Raw genomic sequence first — 20,448 nt, forward strand, 5'->3', positions numbered from 1 at the left:
AAGAAATACCTAAAGGGGCACCAGGGTTTGGGGTTAGTGCTCTCTTGGGGTGGAACTCCACTCCCCATCTTGTGTGTCATGCATCTCTTTCAATTCAATTGTAATTTGAAGTGCTTAAAGTTGTTCAGTCTGTTCTTTTTTGTTGGCACGTGGTGCCTGTCCCGGTTACAAGCAATCTATAAGGCGGTAGTTTCTCTTATGAGAAACCCTTGGTGGCACTGTTATAAGGCCTCTTTTGGAAATGACCTATAGAGTTAGGGTAATTTTGTTACGAGTTCCTTGTTTTTTGATTATACACCTCAGTTTTATCTTCTTAATCTTGTGATTTTCCTTGTGCTCTGTGTTTTGACAAAATGTAGAAAACAGACTTGTGTAAATAGACTCGTATACAACTAATTTTACATGAGGGTACTCTGGATTTACTTCAACCAATAAAACTTTTTACGTTGTCTAAATAGAGTGGAGTTTCTCAAAATGCTACTACTAATGCCAAAGACAAGAATTCGTCTGACTTGGAGCATGGTGATGCTATTGCTGTAAGTAAAAATATGTGCTGGCATTCAAGAATTCTGAAGATCACTTGTTTAAGCAAGGATGATTGTAATGCCTGCTTTGATCACTTTGACTATGGTTCACAGCCAGAAAATGTTGGATTTTTACGAGTTTTACGGCTTGTAAGTCTCTATCCCGTTATGTCTTTGGTATGTCCTCTTGAACGTTTGTGCACGTGATAAAGTTTGTTTTCACAGGCCAAACCTGAGACTTCCATGCTGATAGTAGCGACGGTTGCGCTTTTTATTGCGGCATTTTCAAATATCCTGGTGGTATGGTATTTTAATTTGTGAGTTTGGTTGACTCGGTGCACCGGGATGGCTCATGTCACCGAGTTAAGGTGGTCTTAGGCTATTGCTCATGCTATATTCTAGACTTGGCTGCTAATGTGGTAGCTTGCTACAAAGAACTCTCTTGATCTGAATGATTTAGTAAAGCCAACAGGGTTTCGGAAAACATTGTAAATCTGAAGTGTAGAACTTTTAAACAGCCAAAATTTGCAGGTAGCATAATTGACATTGTGAATGGCGAAATCGATACAGAAGCTGAGAAGGCAATAGCATTTCGAGAAGTCAGTAACACTATTCTCATGATAGTGGTCATTGTAATCATAGGGTATGGATTTCCTTTACTCTCACCTATGCTACATACATTTTTTAATGATTTGGAGATGTCATTATGTGAGTACTTGTAAACCAGAGTGACTCTCTTTGCATGATGCCGTCAAAATAGAGCATCCTTTTAGTCCCTTCGTTTTGCTACGGTGGAGCTACTTCTAGGTGCACTGGCCCCAAGTTTGGCGCCCCTTTCGGTACGTCTTTTTGTATTGATAAGAATAGAGTACAACTGCCGGGAGAGTCCTTTGCTTTGTGTGCCCACACACTGATCTGCGAGACTCTCCCAAGGCACACTTATAAAGGTCCTGAAAAGCATTGAGGCCCAAAAGGTAGACACCCAATCTCCCAAAATAACTGTGCCAAAAGCAGCAAAAATTCTGTAGCCCAGCTATCACATGGCAAGCTGTAAAACGCTCCATAAATCGTGGAGATTTATACGGACAGCCATGTGAACAAGTACGAACATCCACATCAGCAATTTACAATCCCTCTCTCTCCCTTTCAGTGGTTTATGTGCCATGTCATGACTTTTGTGACATATCCCCCTCTTGAAAGAGGAGTAATCTCCCTCAATTACGCCTACAAAATAGACAGTAGACAAAGAATAGCTTAGTAGACACTGACTCTATGCTTAACTACATTTCACCACTCCAAACCATGCACTAGCACAAAGACACAAGTCATTGAACAATCACACTCACATTCACATCACTATCCCCATCGAGATCTTATGACTTGTCTAGCAATCACATCTAGACCTATAATAGGACTTATTTTTGCAAAGATTTGCGGTAACTTTTGTTTGAAGCAAAATTCGGTCATTTTAGAGTTTTTCCATAGTTTAGGGATTTATTCTGATTGTTTTCGTAAAATTCCAAATTTTGACCTAGGATACTTTTTGGGAGCGAGTTTTGAGGTTGCTAGGGTTGTAATTTGGAAAAGTTTTGTACTTTTGTGTTTGTATGTGGGACGCCTCTCTCTAAGCCTATTTTGTTCGCTTTGCTAAAGACAGGAGTTCGACGACAAAATAGCCGCTTTTCGGCTACCTATTGGGGGAGACGGTCTCTATAATCGGCGGAGGTTGCATGATTGTGATTGTGATTGAGATTGCGAGTGTGATTGAGATTGAGATCGAGAGTGTGATTGTGATTGGGATTGAGATTGTGCACAAGTTCAATCTATTTTCGCTCTCTTGTGTCGTGTTACAAGACCGCATTGATCATTTACAGATGTCTTGATGAATTAAATTACGTCACTCCGGATTCACATCAACAATATAAAATGTTGCAGTCATTTGATCATCAACATATGCTCAAATAAAATGCTGCAATCATTTGATCATTAACATATACTCAGACAAAAACAACAAATGAAAGAGTACATGTTTCATTTAGTTCCTTGGGAATTCCAACCACAAGCCCACAACTTATGGCAATTGTTATGTACATCTCATAAAGTCACTCAACAAAGTACTATAAGCTTGTTAGCACCCGAAAAATCTCGGAGACTCAGAGAGAAGCTGGTTGACTCGCTTCCCGTGTGGATAATCTGTGACAAAGGAGTGGAGTAGACGTGCACTTTTGGGATATTCGGCGCTAAACCAAAAGCTTCAAGATAAAGCTCTAATAACTGAGTAGTATCTACCCGTTCCTCCTCCTCCATCCACTTTGCATCAAGAGTTGGATAGTTCGTGAACTTGACCAAATACCTGCAGACGAGCTTATGCTTCACTTTCCTTTCCTTGTGTGTTCGGACCTACTTTGATATAAGAATCTCATCTATTTTTCTACCTTTGGTTGCTCCTTAGGTTGCCTGTCCTGTGGCTCTTTATCCTTGAAAGAATCCTCCAAGTAGTATCCGGCGACTCCAATTGAAAGGATACATTGTTGATCTTTCAAAAATCTTGAAGGGCCCATAGTATCGCATACTTAGCTAAAGAAAAGCTTCTCCTTACCTTTCATTTTCCTAAGGCAGCTTTCTCAATCCTAACAAGTACCCAATTCAGTGCCTTCCATTGCAAGTCACCATGATGCTTGTCTGCTGCCTTCTTGTGCCGTTCTTGAGACTTCTGCAAAGCCTCCTTAACCTTCGCACAGACAGTCTCCAAATCTTGAGCAAAAGGATCTGCTTGGAAAATCTTGTCCTTGGTGCACAATATAGAAGAAACCGTTTTGCCACCCTCGATAGTCTCAAATGGTGCCTTCCTCGTTGAAGTGTGATGTAACAGGCTTGGACACTCGAAGCGAAAAATCAATAGCAACACACGAAGAGAAACTTCAAAATTACTGAAGTCTCATATATATATATATATATATATATATATATATATATATATATATGTATATATATATATATGTATATATATATATGTATATATATATATGTATATATATATATATATGTATATATATATATATATATATGTATGTATATATATATATATATATATATATATATATATAGAGAGAGAGAGAGAGAGAGAGAGAGAGAGAGACGGCCCGAGGTAGTTTCGTGCCCAGAGGTATTGGCCCCAAAGTCTGCAGCCCCTTTTAGTATTTCTTTATCATTAATCATTGCAAAGTACAACTCCCGAGGGACCTCTACTCTCAGACTCTTCGTCCAGATGCCCTGGAGAGTGAGACCCTTAGGGCTCTTATAAACAGTACATGGGATGCCCAAAAGCAAAGCCCCAAAAGCAATCAGTTTAAAAGCACTTTCACCCAAAAGCTCTGGTCCCCAAAAGCTAGCGATCTAGATTCTCAAAGGTAGCCATCGTAATTTGCAGAAATCCGGATAACCTGCCATGTGTCACATGAAATGCAAATCGCGGCCTGCCACGTCAGCATCCATACGATTTGCCACATCAGCATGTCAGTGCATTTTACGGAAATCCCTTTTAGGGTTTCGGGCCCCACGGTCGGTGCTTCATAAGTTCTTCAAGTTAGTCCGTTCAGTTTCTCTTGTCCCACTTGGCCATTTCTGTGCGAGATGGTCATGCCACGTCATCACTTTGTGAAATGTGAACACTGTTGTTGTAAGCTAACTCCACCAACAGTAAATACCACTCTTAGTGAGACTTATGCTTAAAGATATAACACTTCAGCGAGGCTAAAACCATTGAATTGGTTATCTTTGATTGCCCATCGGTCTGTGGATGAAACGACGATGAGAATTTGAGCGTAAAGCCCACATTCTCACACACTGCTTTTGAAAACAAACTAGTGAACCAGGGATCGATTTCCGAAACGATAGATATAGGCATCCCCTGTAACCAAAAGATTTGTAAGACAAACAGCTTTGCCAAAGGGTCAGCCTTCACTTTCTTCTTTACTGGCACAAAATGAGCGTGCTTGCTGAATATATCCACTTTAGTCCATATGCGGTCATGCCCACTTTGACTCTTGGTAAACTAAAAAACCAAGTCTATTGCAATACTCTCTCAAGGGCGATCTAGAATCAGAAGAGGTTTTAGGAGTCCTATTGCTCTGTGCTTGTCATACTTAACTTTCTAACAAGTATGCACAAATTTGTCCACTTCCTTCTTAGTTGCGGCTAGTAGAAGTATCTCTCGACACCCTGAAATGTCGCCTCTATGCCCTCGTGCCCAAAAAAGGAAGACTGTGACACTCAGTCAACACCTTGGCCTCAAACTATGGGTAAAACACAACATAGACTTTTGTAATACGAATCCTTCTTCGAGAGAATATTTTGAAATTGTCTCCTTACTCTGTAGCCTAGTGAAGATCTCACCAAATTCAGGGTCTGTAACATACTCGTGCATTTCATGAAAGGCACGATGATGTACTAAAGCGACAACGGATATCTCTGGCTTGCGAGACAATGCGTTGGCCACTACATTCTTTTTCGCTTTAGATATAATTTTTGGAAATGGAACTGTGACCAAATGTTTGTCCATCTCATATTCTTCTCAGAAAGCTTGTTCTAGGACAAGAAATCTCAAACTCTGAGAATCCGTGTATAGTGTAAAATTTGCACCAAGCAAATAATGCCTCCATTGAGTCAAAGCGTGTATCATTGCCATGATCTCCTTGAAAACCTGAGTCAAAGCGTGTATCACTACTATGAGCTCCTCTTAAATTTATGCAACCCACTTTGGCCTGGATAACATCCCACTTTCGTAAGCAATTACATGGCCATCTTGCATTAAGATTGCTTCCACATGCATCACAATAGACCTCAAAAGACTTCTACAAATTTGGTAATTTCAACATTGGCCATGTATTCAACTTATGCTCCAGTCTCTTAAAAGCTGTGATTTGTGAAGGTCCTCACGTGAAAGGAATCGGTTTTGGAGTCAGGGTATGCAACGACGAAGCAATGTCTGCAAATTGTAGAATGAACTGTATGTAGTAAGAGCAGAATCTGAGAAAGCTTCTTACATCTTGTACATTCCAAAGAGTTGGCCAATCTCGTATTGTAGCCACCTTGAGTATACTAACACCTTCTATTGAGATAGTGTGTCCCAGAAATTTTATCTTTGAAAGGAAGAACTCACTCTTCTTGCCATTTATAACCAATTTGTGCTCTCTCTAACGCCTGAATTTTTTGTAGTAAATGCTCTTTGTAATCGGTCTCGGATCGGGAGAAAACGATGATGTCATCAAAGAACGTTTCCACAAATTGGCGATACTCTTAAAGATTTGATCCATCATCCTGGTGAAAGTTGTAGGAGCTGTCTTGAGTCCGAAAGCCATCAGCAAATACTTCTACAATTCAAAGGACGTCTTGAACACGGTCTTGTATACATGTCCAAGGGCGATCCTAATCTGATGATAGCCACTTTTGAGATCAATTTTGCGAAAGAAAGTAGAACTCTATAATCTATCTATTGTATCATCAATCTTTGGTATTGGAAACCTGGTCTTGATGGTGATCTTGTTGAGAGTCCTGTGATTGATGCACACCCTCTAGGATCTGTCTTTCCTGAACTAGTAAAATCGAGGAACAAAAAGGTGATGTATTATACTTGATCAATTCTTTCTCCAAAAGGTCTTGTACTTGGCTCACTATCTCTTCCTATTGAGCTCGGCTCACTTTGTAAGGAGGTCTATTTGGAGGAGTATTGCCAAGAATCAGATCTATGGTGTGATCTTTTAGTCTTTCAGGTAGTACCTCGTCAGCCAAACCCTCAAAAAGACCAATTGGCTGAGCTTGCAAAAAACTTCACTGCTCGGACTCCCACTCCTATGATTTAGAATCCTTACTGTCATCCAGATTATTGAGAAAGATCGATTAAACAAAGACTTGATTTCATTAATTTAGAAATGGTTGAAGCTGATACAAGGGGTACGAATTCACCTTTCAATTTTACATCAATCACTATTTTCGGACCCTTGCTATTCTTCAACTGGATTTGCTTTGCCCCATAGTCTACGAACACTTTGTTCTAAGTTTGCCACAACATCCCTAACAGAATATTGCACCCTTCCAAAGGAATGATGTTGAAGTCCTCGTGCCCTAAATAACTCGAACTGTGTAGCCACAGGTTGCGAATGGCAGGCATTACAGCAACTTCAGGCCCTTGTGGCGCCAGAACAACATCCATTTGTGGCCCCATGTCTTTAGGATTAATCTCGAGTAGAGCTGCCATCTCGGTCAAGATAAAGATGGCATTGACTCTGTTGCCAAAGAAAAGAGTCTCTTGATACTGCACCTGTCACACGCTTGGGCGCCCAAAGCCGGGAATCGGGCACGACACACGAGAAAGTCACTTTAAACTCTTCACAACTTTTAACACACTTTAACATTGAGTCGACACGGCCCGGCGTAGTTCCGTGTCCAGAGAGATTGGCCCCAAAGACTGGCGCCCCTTTTGGTATTTCTTTTATATTAATGCTTGATCAAAATATAACTCCCGAGGGGACCTCTGCTCTCAAACTGTGCGTCCAGATGCTCTGAAGAGTGAGGCCCTTGGACCCTTTTTATTCTTACAAGGGATGCCAAAAGCAGAGCCCCAAAAGCAGTTAAACTCGAAAGCAATTCGTCCAAAAGCTTCTAACTCAAAAGCAAAGAGTCTCAAAAAGCAAAAAGCCTCCAGCGCAATTTGTGGAATTCCGTACAACAGCCACGTCAGCCAATGCGTTTCGCGGATGTCCGTACTGCCACGTCAGCTGCTTGTCAGTGCGTTTTATGGGCCTCTGTCATCATCTGCCACCTCATCTGTCATGTCCGGGCAGTACTGTCACGTCATCATTTTGTGATAACATTGTGCCCCATGTATTGGAGAGCTTGCACAGAAGTAGGGTCAGCCACCATGTTTGAGCATTACCCGATGTTTCCTTTCGTACTTTGGAGGCTTCAGAGAAGTCCCCCAGAGAAAGCTATGTCAAATTGCTAAATGTAAGAGAGGGCTCGATGGGAATAATTGTAGCCTGAAAAAGTTTCAAACCTTAATGCTTGATCCCCATCCTTGAACTCTTTGGTCTTCTTTTTTGTCTTTTCAAGGTTGTCGCATTGGGTGGCTCTTATGAGGTGGTTCCGCTTCTTACCATAAGAGTGTGCGAATCATAGGCAGAACTGTCGGAAGAGGACGAGGTGTCCCCCTCTGAACTCTTAGATTTCTTTTTACGTTTTCTAGACTTCTTCTTGGATTTTCTTTTCTTGCTTTTCTTGGTCTTTCTTGGCTTCTTCCACCTTTTCTCATCCTCATTGGAACTAGAGGAAGAGGAACTGACGGAACTCTCTGAAGAAGAACTAGGGTCATTCTTGCAACAAACATGCTTCTTGGATCCAGTAGCGGCCTTGAAAGTCTATTTCCGACCTAGACAACCAACATGTTGGTGGTTGCTCCTCTATCTGTCCAGTGTCTGGTGTGAAGAAATAATCTGTCTCTGGGATTGTCTCTCTCCAGATCTCCTCAGTAAACTATCTGTGTGTCTGTGTAATTCAAGTAGATACAATCCAAGACATCTTTGGTTGTGATAGCTCATGACTTTGGAGAAGGGTCTCAAGACCTCTCTAAATAGACAGTGGAAGCGACCCTGTATCTTGTAATACACTATGCATTGACATATATAATGCATCTCCTTCTTTGGCTCTATATGGCATATGCGGTAGTTTTTGGTATCCCTTTGAATCTACCAGTCTCAATCTCAAGCTGGTGTAAAGAGGTTCGTACTAACCAATGGCACACCATAGTCCATGAGAAAGATGTGTATCCATATAGCTGGGTCGAATCACAAACCCATTCCCTGTGAGTTGGAGAAGATGCGACGAAGTACTACTATCAGCTTGATCTGGTGATAACTTGTGACTTTGGGATCGCGATCCTTGTCAGTAAATGGTGACCAAATGTCTTGGCTGCCTCCCATCATGTAACTCGCAGTAGCTCAGTTTTATTTTTACTTTGATATATTTTTTATTTGTTGAAAGGCTCAAGCTAAATCCAAAGCGTTTGTGTTAAGCAGCTCTCTAATTTGGTTGATAAGGCCTAGGACAGCTCCAACAAGGACTAATTCTACAAAATCACTTTTTGTGTCGGCCCTATCTATGTCCTCTTGGTGTCCAATTGGATCAAGTTGTGGCAAATGAGTCTAGTAATCTCCACACGTGTAAGAGACAGTGATGGTGCATCAAGGGAGTACTAGAAGGGAGGCAAGTGTCCATTGACATATGTCTTCAACAAAAAGATCACAATGTAGCGTAGGGGCAAAACTCACATCTTGGATGTAAAGCTAAAAGGAAAATCTGTCCCTATTGTATCAGCTTCGGCTATCAGGTCTGTAATTAAAAATCATCTTTCTGCGTACTCGATTTTTGCATTTGATGTTCCAGATAATTGTTAGTCAAATTTATCTGCGCTAGATTAAGAAAGGTCAGTATTTTTGCGAGAGTTTAGTGATTGTTTTTCTGATTCATTACCGTCTTAGTCGTCGCCGGAGAGGCCTAAGTATCATGTGATAGATTTGGTGCGAGGTTGTAGCCCACCAAATAGACCTTCCTATTGGGTTGGTGCAGCCCAACAGAAAGAGATTATGAGCTACGTAGAGGACGTGTTAGAAAAAGGGTTGATTCAACCTAGTTCTTCACCCTTTTGCTCCCTTATGATGCCATTTGTTCTTACAACTGCTTTGACGACGTTAGTGGGGATGTCGTAGTATTTAGTCAATACTATGCATGATGTTGTTGATGGTCATATTGTCCTGTGGGTGACTACCACGGAACTATACCTTGCACTTTTCCTTCAAGGGTGAATCTGGGCTTATCCTGAATTCATCTAGGTATATTTTTTAGTCGTATACCAGACATGCAGACTTCACATTGTGAAGTTTTCGTCCGAGTTACGACCAATTGATATTGTGCTAATTCTTTCTATCTTTTGTGGTGCGTATAACCTATCAACTACCTCATTCTTGTGCTAATTTTTCCGATTTGATGCTTCTTTATTGCTAGGCTTCATTATGGCTGAGTCTACCCTTGATCTCTGGAGTCATGAGAAACTCAGTACGCTGAATTTTGTGTTGATGTATGCTCATGTGTGTGTGTGTGTGTGGTGTGTGTGTTGTGTTGGGGAGTATATGTTAGTACCTAGTTCTATACCCACTATTGGGCACTGACGATGTTAGTGGGGATGTCGTAGTATTTAGTTAATACTATGCATGATGTAATTGATGATTATATTGTCCTGTGGGTGACTACCTACCATGGAACTATACCTTGCACTTTCCTTCAAGGGTGAATCTGGGCTTGTCTTGAATTCATCTAGGTATATTTTTTAGTCGTATAGCGGACATGCAGACTTCACATTGTGAAGTTTTCGTCCGAGTTACGACCAGTTGATATTGTGCTAATTCTTTCTATCTTTTGTGGTGCGTATAACCTATCAACTACCTCATTTTTGTGCTAATTTTTCCGATTTAATGCTTCTTTTAGTGCTAGGCTTCATTATGGCTGAGTCTGCCCTTGATCTCCGGAGTCATGACAGAAACTCAGTACGCTGAATTTTGTGTTGATGTATGCTCATGTGTGCGTGCGTGTGGTGTGTGTTGTGTTGGGGAGCATATGTTAGTACCTAATTCTATACCCACTATTGGGTACTAAAGACGTTAGTGGGGATGTCGTAGTATTTAGTCAATACTATGCATGATGTAGTTGATGGTTATATTGTCCTTTGGGTGACTACCTTGCACTTTCCTTCAAGGGTGAATCTGGGCTTATCCTGAATTCATGTAGGCAAATTTTTTAGTCGTATAGTGGACATGCAGACTTCACATTGTGAAGTTTTTGTCCGAGTTACGACCAGTTGATATTGTGCTAATTCTTTCTATCTTTTGTGGTGCGTATGCCGTATCAAATACCTCATTTTTCTGCTAATTTTTCCGATTTTTAATTCTTCTTTAGTGCTAGGCTTCATTTTGCCCTTGATCTCCAGAGTCATGAGAGAAACTCAGTACGCTGAATTTTGTCTTGATGTATGCACATAATGTGTGTGCGCGTGTGGTGTGTGTTGTGCTGGGGAACATATGTTAGTTGTCATAAAATCTAATATCTAATATCTAACCAACCCAAATGATTTTCTCATATTAAATTGATCACTTAATGTGGGAGAATAAACGGGAACAAGTGTTAAGATATAGACATGTGCTTATAGATCTATCTCAACACGGGGCCAATGGTAAAGGGGCCCAAATGAGAGATGGTCTATCAAAGAACAAGGCTAACAAATGGAGCATAAGACCTTAGGGTTAGCTTCATTGAAGACCTCCAATAATGTGTGTAAAAGGCCTTTGACCTTAGGTAAGCTAGGGCTGAGCTTGAGGCGCGGGAACCCGACCCAGCTCGAGGTGCTTGTCCTGCTTGTCATGCTTGATGACTAAGGTGCTTGAGGTGCTTGATGATTGAGGTGCTTGAGATGCTTGAGGTGCTTAATTATTGAGATGCTTGAGGTGCTTGACATGCTTGAGATGCTAGGGTTGCACTTGAGGTGAGAACCCACCCCAAGCTTAAAGTGCTTATGAGCCAAGCTTGTGGTGGGAACTGGGCCTATGCATGAGGGGTTGAGGTGTCAAAAAGTCAAAGATTCAATCCCAAGGAGGGGGCGAGCCCTACATGAGGGGGGATGAGAGAGAACACCCACACACTCACACAAGGCATGCAGGGTACAAAGAAAGCAAAAGGGACACTTGTCAAGTTCCTCCTCATGTTGCCCTCATGGTGTGCCTGAAGCCTATTGGTTGGCCACCCAAGGGGTCCAATAATAATTTAGGAGATTTAATTAATTGATTTAGCATTTATCTAGCCCTCTCTCTCAAAGGGGAAAGGGGGACACTTGTCTCAAGGCTACCCTTGCTGCTTGTAATGCCTCCTGCTTGTGATTGGCTAGGCTTGAAGGGGTCCAATGAGCTTCAAGCATGAGCTACAAGGGGGGGTTGACCCAAGCAAGCTAGGGGGTTGCTTAGGGGGTATACTCACCCACACACACTCACAAACACTCTCATTGTGTGCTATGCAAAGTGCAAGAGCTCCCTCTCCTTCTCCAAGCAAGTAGAGGTTGAGAGCCTACACCAACACTCTTGGATATGGAATGCAAATCCAACCAAGAGCCATGCTTCAATGCTTAAGCTTGCCATCTCCTCCTTCTTCTTCATTACTATGCTATTATGTATGCTAGCAACAAGAGTTATGATAAGTGAGGAACTAATTCTTTCTCCTACGAAATGTTTCTTCTTCCTCTTCCCTACCCTCATTCCCTGCTAGCTCTCTCCACCTTCGAAGGTGTTTGAGGTCTTGGGACTGAGGCTTGGGATAGTAAAAGCTTTCTTCAAGTTTATGTTATGTTTGTGATGCATGAAGCTTTCCATCTTCATTGCATCACCTAGGTCACAAGGAACATAAGATTGTATTGTAACAAGTATCTCTTAATGGGAGAAATCATAATACAAATGCCTATTGGAGGGGGGACCGGCTCCACATAAATCCGGTCCTCAACTGTTGTCATGTTCTCTAAATTCTCTCTCTTGCAAAAGTATTGTTCATGCCAAATTAACTAATTGCTATGATTATGTTGCTATCTTCAATTATGTTCACCCGCTATGCTCACAAAGTCATTTCTCAAAAGTATTCTCATTAATTTCCGCTACTCTCAAATTAAATAGGCCAATTTCATTACATTAGTACCTAGTTCTATACCCACTATTGGGCACTGGCGACGTTAATGGGGATGTTGGAGTATTTAGTCAATACTATGCATGATGGTGTTGATGGTTATATTGTCCTGTGGGTGACTACCATGGAACTATACCTTGCACTTTCCTTCAAGGGTGAATCTGGGCTTATCCTGAATTCATCTAGGTATGTATTACAAATGCTCTTGCTATGTTCAATAGGATAATGGATAAGATCTTCCGCCCACATCGAAAGTTTGTTGGCACATTCTTTGATGACATGATAGTCAATTCGAAGAATGAAGAGGAGCATAGGTGTCACTTCACCATTGTGTTAGAAGAGTTGCGCAGTCACAGGTTGCTCATCAACCCCAAGGAAAGTGGATTCCTTTTGGAAGAGATCCACTTTTTAGGCCAGGTTGTGTCAAAGGATGGTGCCCGAATGGAATCTTGCGAAGGTTGAAGCAATCGAGACGTTGACAGCTCTGAAGGCTGTGCATGATGTCTATAGCTTCTTGGGATTATGTTCCTATTACAGAAGATTTATACGAAATTTTTCTGAGATTGCGTCACCCCTACATACTTAGCAAAAGAAAGAGGTCACTTTCAATGGACACAAAGAGAGATTTCAGCTTTTGATCTCTTTAAGAAAAAGATGACTTCGGATCCATTAATTGTTTTGCCAGTTCTTAGGAAGTCATTTGTGGTCTAATGTGATGCGTGTGGCAATATTGGGGTAGTGTTAATGCAAGATGGCCGGGTAGTACCCTATGAAAGCAGAATCTTGCAAGGGTCTAAAAAGATTATGAAAATCTATGAGAATGATCTACTGGCTGAGATTCATGTGCTTTCAAGTTGGAAACACTACTTGCTAGGTGCTTATTTTGTTGTCCAAATTGATCATCAGACCTTGTGATACTTCTTGACGACATAGTCAAAGCTATTTGAAAAGCATATACGACGGGCAAGCATTCTCTGTATGTTCCACTTACAGATTGTCCATGTGGAAGGCAAGAAGAATGTGGTGGTTGATGCATTGTTATGAAAGCCACAAATTTCAGCTGTGTCAATTCCTTATCATCATGAGCTTGATGATATGAAGGAACAATATACTAATGATGAAGTTTTTGAAAGGATCTTTGAACAATTGTTAGATGGACACCGCCATGAGCACCATCTCCTGAGGGATGGTTTTATGATGATGCATGGAATTCTATCATTAGGCCATTGCGACAAAAGGTTATGGTAGAAAGTCATGTCCCACCGTGTGCAGGGAATCATGGTATAGATGTGAGAGTGAAAGCAGTTGAGACATTCTTTTATTGGCCTACTTTTAGGAGAGATGTAGATGCCTTCGTGCGGGCATGCGTGATTTTCCAAAAGGCAAAGTTTGACAAGCAAAAAGCACCAGGGCTACTACAACCATTTGCTATTCCATATAAGCCATGGAAAAGTATTGGTATGGATTTTATCTTTGCTCTTCCGAGAATGCCGTCAAGGAATGATGGTATATGGATCATTATCTAGAGGTTTAACAAGCAAGCCCATTTTATTCCTGTGAGGAATCTAATGAGACGGCATGATTGTTCATATACAATGTGTTTAAGTACCATTGTATGCCATAGTCAATTGTCGGTGATTGTCATCCTCGCTTGACGAGCGTGTTTTGGAGAGGATTGTTTGAACACATTGGCACCATGCTCATGTTTTCATCTTCATTTCATCCACAAACTGATGGAGAGTCAAAAGAGGCTAATTCTATTGTCTTAAATCTGCTGAAATGCTATGTGTTAGATAATAAGGGCAAGTGGGAATGGTATTTATTCATGCTAGAATATGCAAACAACAGTACGATGCATTCATCAACAGGCAAGGCACCTTTTGATATTGTCGAGTGGCAAAAAGGTTCTCCTATTTTGCAGACCAAGGATAAGATTTTTAAAGTAGATCGATATATAGAGAATATGGATGAAATATATAAGAAAATTAAGCTTGCCTTGGAGAAGACTCAGGCAAACCTGAAAAGGGCTGCTGATCGTCACCGACATGAACTGTTGTTTTTACTTGGTGATTGGGTTCTTTGCGCTTTGAAAAGCCAAGATTAAAGAAGATGAAGGGCAAGGGAAGGTTGTTTCCCAAGCTCAGTGTCACAGGACGGGCTCCACGTGTCAATAGAAAAGAACAGACTGAACATACTTTTAGCACTTCAAATGACAGCTGAACTGAGAGAGAGAGAGACGACACGTGACACGGAGTGGTGGAATTCCACCCCAGAGAGTATTGGCCCCAAACCTTGGCGCCCCTTTTGGTATTTCTTTATATTGCATCAACACAGTACAAGCCGATACTCTAGACTCTGCACCTTCTCTAGGAAGCATGCCAGAGAATGATCCCTAACCTCATATTTAAAGTCCCTTGGCCTGACAAGCAGTTACAGTGAAAAGCCTTCAAAACTCAAAAGCTTCTGGTCCAAAAGCAATGCTAAAAAGCTGCCAACGTAAATCACGGAATTCTGTACAACTGCCACGTTAGCAGTCAACGCAAAACGTGGAAATCCATACAGTTTGCCACCTCCTCATGTCAGTGCAATTTCCGAAAATTTGCCACGTCATCAATTCACGCTGTGTGTGTGAGGGTCGAGCTTTATTCTAATCCTTTATGTCACTTGGGGCCCCATCGGACGGGGTCCCGATAAGTTGGTAGGACTTATTCTTCTGTTACTTGTTCTTCTTAGGGTTTAGGCCCCACGGCCAGGATCTCCAAGTTGGCTCCATTCTTCAAGGCTTTGACACGTCAGCAGTTTGTGACATCTCCCCTTCTTGAAAGTGAGTAATCGTTCGCGATTACAATATATCTACAAAACAACTCAAGTTAGCTCAAAAATTTCCGAGGGTCATTCCGAGGGACAATCAGTTTGCTCTTTTTGTTAAGGAGTTAGCTTCTCCTTTCGGCTCTTTTGATCAAGGAGTTGGCTTCTCCTATCAGCTGTTTGATCAAGGAGTTGGCTTCTCCTTGCGTTCAGATCGGAACTGTTGATATGCTGGCATAGTAAAATTAGCCATCACACCCAAACCGCATTGATCTTCCACGGGTGTCTTGATGCACTAAAATTACATACCCAGGCAATCTCATCCAATTAGGAATATTCAGTAGTTGGCACATCACAATGCAACACAAATGCTTACATATGCATGTTACAAGATACAACAAACAGCGCCGCTGAGCACTCCCTTGAGACAAACGATCTGCGGTATGAAGCTACTCAACGACTACCTCGTCACTCCCCCCGCAAATAACCTAAAAAGGTCCGGGCCATTAGCTTAGAGGACTGTACAACCAAACGCTCCCCAGACCGTAGTCTGCATCGCTTGGAGGTTCAAGTATACAACCAAACGCTTCCCAGGCATCGGCCTGCGTCATTTGGAGGTTTTCTAGCATACAACGGAACGCTCCCGAGGCATCCGCCTGCGTCATTCCGAGGTTTTCAAACATACAACGAAACGCTTCCTAGGCATCGGCCTGTGTCGTTCCGAGGTTCAAAAAATACCAAAACAATATTTCTCACTTCTCCACCCGGGAGTAAAAATCACCAATCAATGAAACCAGTATTAAAACCAGAGTCAAACATTTCAAATCGGCACCAAGACAGGTTCAAAACAGATACCATCCATTTCAAACAAATTTCAAACAGGATCACCGAACAAGTTCTCAAACAGAACTCAAACTTAAAAAGCAATCTCGACATCGATCCAGCTTGAAAATCGATTGACTTTCCATTCTATAACCTGCACCAAAAATTAGGGTTAGATTCCTTTCATAAGGTCGTAGCCGACCACAATATCATCCATCAGCTCTTGGACAAATAGTGTTTCTATGGCGGCAATGGTAGTGCCAAGAGATAGCAATCACACTGGACCTCCAAGGTTATCAGCTCGAAAAGAGACACCTACTCAAAGATGTTGAGAAATTTCAAGTTATAATCTGCTAGGGTTTCCATGGCAAGCATTTCAAGATACCCCACTTTGCCAGAAGTTGCACTCCGAAGGAAGATGTCAGAAACCATATAAGTTTGGGCAAAAATTTTCTTCAAAGCTTGCCAAGTCCTTGGAGTGTGTGACTTGGTAGCTGTAGACATCAACATCTGCATGGCACTGTTTTTGAGAAAAATAGTGACTCGAAACAAACCTTGGACCCTTCTTCGAAAGTGATCTTTTTGGCTTATGCCTTGTAAGACATGAGCGGTGAAGACGGGAGCGCACCCGATGCGTGATGTATGAAGGGCGGGAGTGGCTAATAAGTCCATTAATCTCTGGTTTCCTTTGTCTGCTCTTTGGTAGGACCGGTATGCTTTCAGAAAAGCACACGACTGATGCTCTGATACCACTGTCGCAGGACGGGCACCGCCAATAGAAAAGAACAGACTGAACATACTTTTAGCACTTCAATAACAACTGAACTGAGATCCATAGTATCTCATGTTAAGCTTTGGGAAAACCTGCTCCTTTCTCTTTTTCTTTCTCAGGCGTGCCTTCTCAAATCGTAAGAGCACCCAATCGTCTTCCTTTAATTTCAAATCGCGACGGTGTCGATCTGCTTCCTTCTTGTGTCTTTCCTGAGATTTAGCTAAAGCCTCCCGAACCTTGGCAAAAGCAATGTCCAAGTCCCTTGTGTACTGGTCGGCTTCAAAAATCTTATCTTTCGTGCTTAGGAAGGGTGGAACCTTTGTAGCACCTTCAACAATCTCAAATGGCGCCTTCCCCGTCGAAGAGTGGATTGTGTTATTGTAGGCAAATTCCACAAAGGGCAAAAACTTTCCCCACGGAGTCTTCTGATCAGAAATGTAAGACTTCAATAAATTAAGTACGATTGAATTTGCAATCTCAGATTGCCCATCTGTCTGCGGGTGGAAAGATGTTGAGAACTGCAACCGTTTGCCAATGTTCTCCCAAATAGCCTTCCAAAACAAACTCGTGAATCGGGGATCTCTGTCAGAGACGATTGTCTTAGGCATGTCATGTAATCTAAAAATCTGGGCAATGAACAGTCTCGCTAAATGATCTTGCTTGACTGTTTTCTTCACTGGAATGAAATGAACTTGCTTGCTAAATCTGTCAATAACAGTCCAGATATCATCATGCCCACTTTGTGTCTTCGGGAGATAAAAAATGAACTCCATAGCAATACTTTCCCAGGTTCGGGTGAGAATGGGTAAAGGCTGTAACAATCCCTGTGCTTTATGCCTGTCCAACATGACCTTTTGGCATACCAAGCAACTGCGTACAAAGTCGTCCACATCCTTCTTGAGTCTCGGCCAAAAGAAGTAACGCTCCACACTTTTCAAGGTGGTATCAATGCCTCGGTGACCTGTAAATGGTGGACAGTGGCATTCGGTTAGAACCTTTTCCCTCAACAACTGTGTAACGCACAACATCGTTTTCTTCATCAAGTAGCCATCCCGTATAAAATATCCTGCTACTACCTCCCCATTCTGTATTTGACTGAATACATCTGAAAAATCTGGATCTGTGGCGTACTGATCGGCCATGTCCTCGAAGCTTCTATGATGAATTGCGGAAATAGCCAAGACTAACAGCTTGCGGGACAAAGCATCTGCCATCAAGTTCTTCTATACCTGTCCATGGACAATCTGGAAGTGAAACTGGGACAAGATGTTAGCCCATCGCATCTGCTTTTCTGAAAGATGCTTCTGTGACAAGAAGTAGCGCAAACTCTGTTGATCAGTTAAGACCGTAAAATCGGCTCCGAGTAGGTAATGTCGTCACTGAGTAAGAGCATGGATAACCGTTGAAAGCTCTTTCTCATAAATTTGTGTTGTCAATTCCGGCCTTGAAAACAATCGGCTCTCATAGCCAATGACATGGCCTTCTTGCATTAAGACCGCACCGAGGCGACGACCACAAGCATCACAATATACTTCGAATGACTTTTGCAAATCCGGCAAAGCCAAAACTAGTCCCGTAGTCAATTTCTCTTTCAAAGTCTGAAAGGCAGTCACCTTTGTGGGTCCCCACGAGAAAGGGACTCCTTTCTGTGTCAAGATATGAAAAGGGGAAGCAACCTCTGCAAATTTTCTAATAAACCGCTAGTAGTAAGAACATAAGCCCAAAAAGCTTCTTAGTTCTTGAACTTTCTTCAAATCGGGCCAATCACGTATAGTCTCAATCTTGGCTTGGGTCCATCTGTACTCCTGTTGCTGAGACGATGTGTCCCAAAAAGTGTATCTCCGGTAAGAAAAATTCAGTCTTCTTGTTGATTACTAACTTGTGATCTCGTAATGCCTGAAAGACCTGTAGCAAATGTTGTATATGTTCTGCCTTATCCTTGGAGAAGACTATAATGTCATCATAGAAAGTGCCAACAAAAGATCTGTACTCTCTGAAAATCCTATCCATCATTCTGTTAAAAGTCACTGGAGCATTGGTAAGGCCAAAAGGCATCACCAAAAATTCATATAAACTGAAGCTCGTCCGAAAAGCTGTCTTGTAGACATTTCCCGGCGTGATTCGGATCTGATGATATCCGCTTTTCAAATCGATCCAGGTGAAACAAGAGGATCCCTGTAATCTGTCAAGAATATCATTGATCCTCGGAATCGGAAATCTGTTCTTGATGGTGATTTTATTGAGAGCTTTATAATCAATGCACATTCTCCAAGATCCTCTTTCTTTAAAACCAACAACACCGGAGAGCAGTAGGGTGAAGTACTCCGCTGGATAAGACCCTTTTCCAAGAGGTCTTTCACTTGGTTCATAATCTGTTCATTCTGGGCTCGGCTCACTCGGTAAGGTGGCCGGTTCAATGGTGTGCTTCCAGGTGTTAGGTCAATAGTATGATCCTCAGGACGAGATGGGGGCAACTCGCCTGGCAGGCCCTCAGAAAAGGAATAGGCATGAGTGTGGAGAAAATCTTGGCGTTCTTTATCAAGTTCAGACATATTTGTCCCGTGTTCATCATTTAACTCCTTCAAATAGATCGAGTGAACAAACAGACTGGATTTCATTAATTTCAAAGCGGCTGAAGTCGATACAATGAAGACAGACTCGCCCTTCAATTTCACATCAAGTACAATTTTTCGGCCCTTTTCATTTGTCAATGTCGCTTTCTTCGCCCGATAATCGACCACGGTCTTGTTCTTATGGTACCAAGGGACTCCAAGGAGGACATCACAACCTTCCAAGGGCATTATGTAAAAGTCCTCGTGCCCCTAATACCCCTGACAATGCAACCGAAGTTTGCCAATGACAGGTGTAATGGCTATGTCCCGTCCGGGTGCCGCTAGAACTGCCTTTGCTTATGGTCCCATCCGATCGGGTGTAATCTCGAGCCGCGCCGCCAATTCAGGTGAAATGAAGTTGGACTTGGCTCCTCCATCAAAGAAAATCAAGGCTTCTTGATCTTTTACTTTGCCCCAAGCTCGGCAAAGTTCTGTACTTTCATCAATCGTGCTTGGGCCAGTACCCATGCAATCTGGAACCGGTCTTGCTTTCATCTTGCCTTTTCTGCCACGTTCCTCAGTTGCTCTCGAACTCTCTAGCCTATCTTCATTCTGTTCTTGTTGTGCCTTTTTAGGGCACTTCACGGAGACGTGCCCATGTTCCCCGCATCCAAAACACTTCCCCTCTTTGATGTAGTTGGCCCTCTCTTGAAGAGCGAGCCGGGGTCGTGAATCCTTGTCTTTCTTTTCTTGGGAACTCTTTTTCTTTCTACTTTCATTATTAGAAGTCTGTTGGGTTCTCTGAGTCAAGATCTCATCAGTGGGGTAAGTCAAATTTTGTAAATGTATTGCAAAACCTCGTTTCGCACGACCCACCATTCTTGAATAGAATTTGACTTTTGTTCCAAGCACTGGTCTCGGATCTGTGTAGGAAGTCCGCAACAAAACCGCTCAATTTGTTTTTTAAACGAGACCTTCTTAAATGAAGACGCTGGTAGAAAAGAGCTCCAAATATTTTGCAATAAGTGTCTAGAGAATCTCCCTTGGTCATCCGAAGATGATTCCAAGCAGTTCGTATATCTCGTTCATACTCCCGAGTCAGCCAAGAAGAAATAAAAATCCTTTTGAATTTCAACCATTTAACTGGAGCTTCCTTTCTGAGTAGAAGGGTGGACCACCACGTTCGAGCATTTCACTTGAA

At 42.1% G+C, this 20,448-nt stretch overlaps 1 protein-coding gene across 5 annotated transcripts in view; it reads left to right on the plus strand.

Moving 5' to 3' along the window:
- The window catches only part of LOC147458245 (ABC transporter B family member 25-like), a 157,319-nt gene that overhangs the window by 18,211 nt on the left and 118,660 nt on the right, over nt 1–20,448 (plus strand). For 3 of the 5 annotated variants that reach the window (XM_086512935.1, XM_086512931.1, XM_086512932.1), the window contains 4 exons: nt 459–536; nt 639–674; nt 750–824; nt 1,043–1,167. In XM_086512935.1, the coding sequence (XP_086369061.1) occupies nt 459–536; nt 639–674; nt 750–824; nt 1,043–1,167 (314 nt within the window). The remainder of the gene's footprint in view (nt 1–458; nt 537–638; nt 675–749; nt 825–1,042; nt 1,168–20,448) is intronic. The other 2 variants (XM_086512933.1, XM_086512934.1) reach the window with 2 other exon arrangements.

The sequence above is a fragment of the Adiantum capillus-veneris genome, chromosome 5 (genome assembly GCF_014529385.1).
Source record: "Adiantum capillus-veneris isolate H3 chromosome 5, ASM1452938v2, whole genome shotgun sequence".
NCBI classification, from domain to species: Eukaryota; Viridiplantae; Streptophyta; class Polypodiopsida; order Polypodiales; family Pteridaceae; genus Adiantum; species Adiantum capillus-veneris.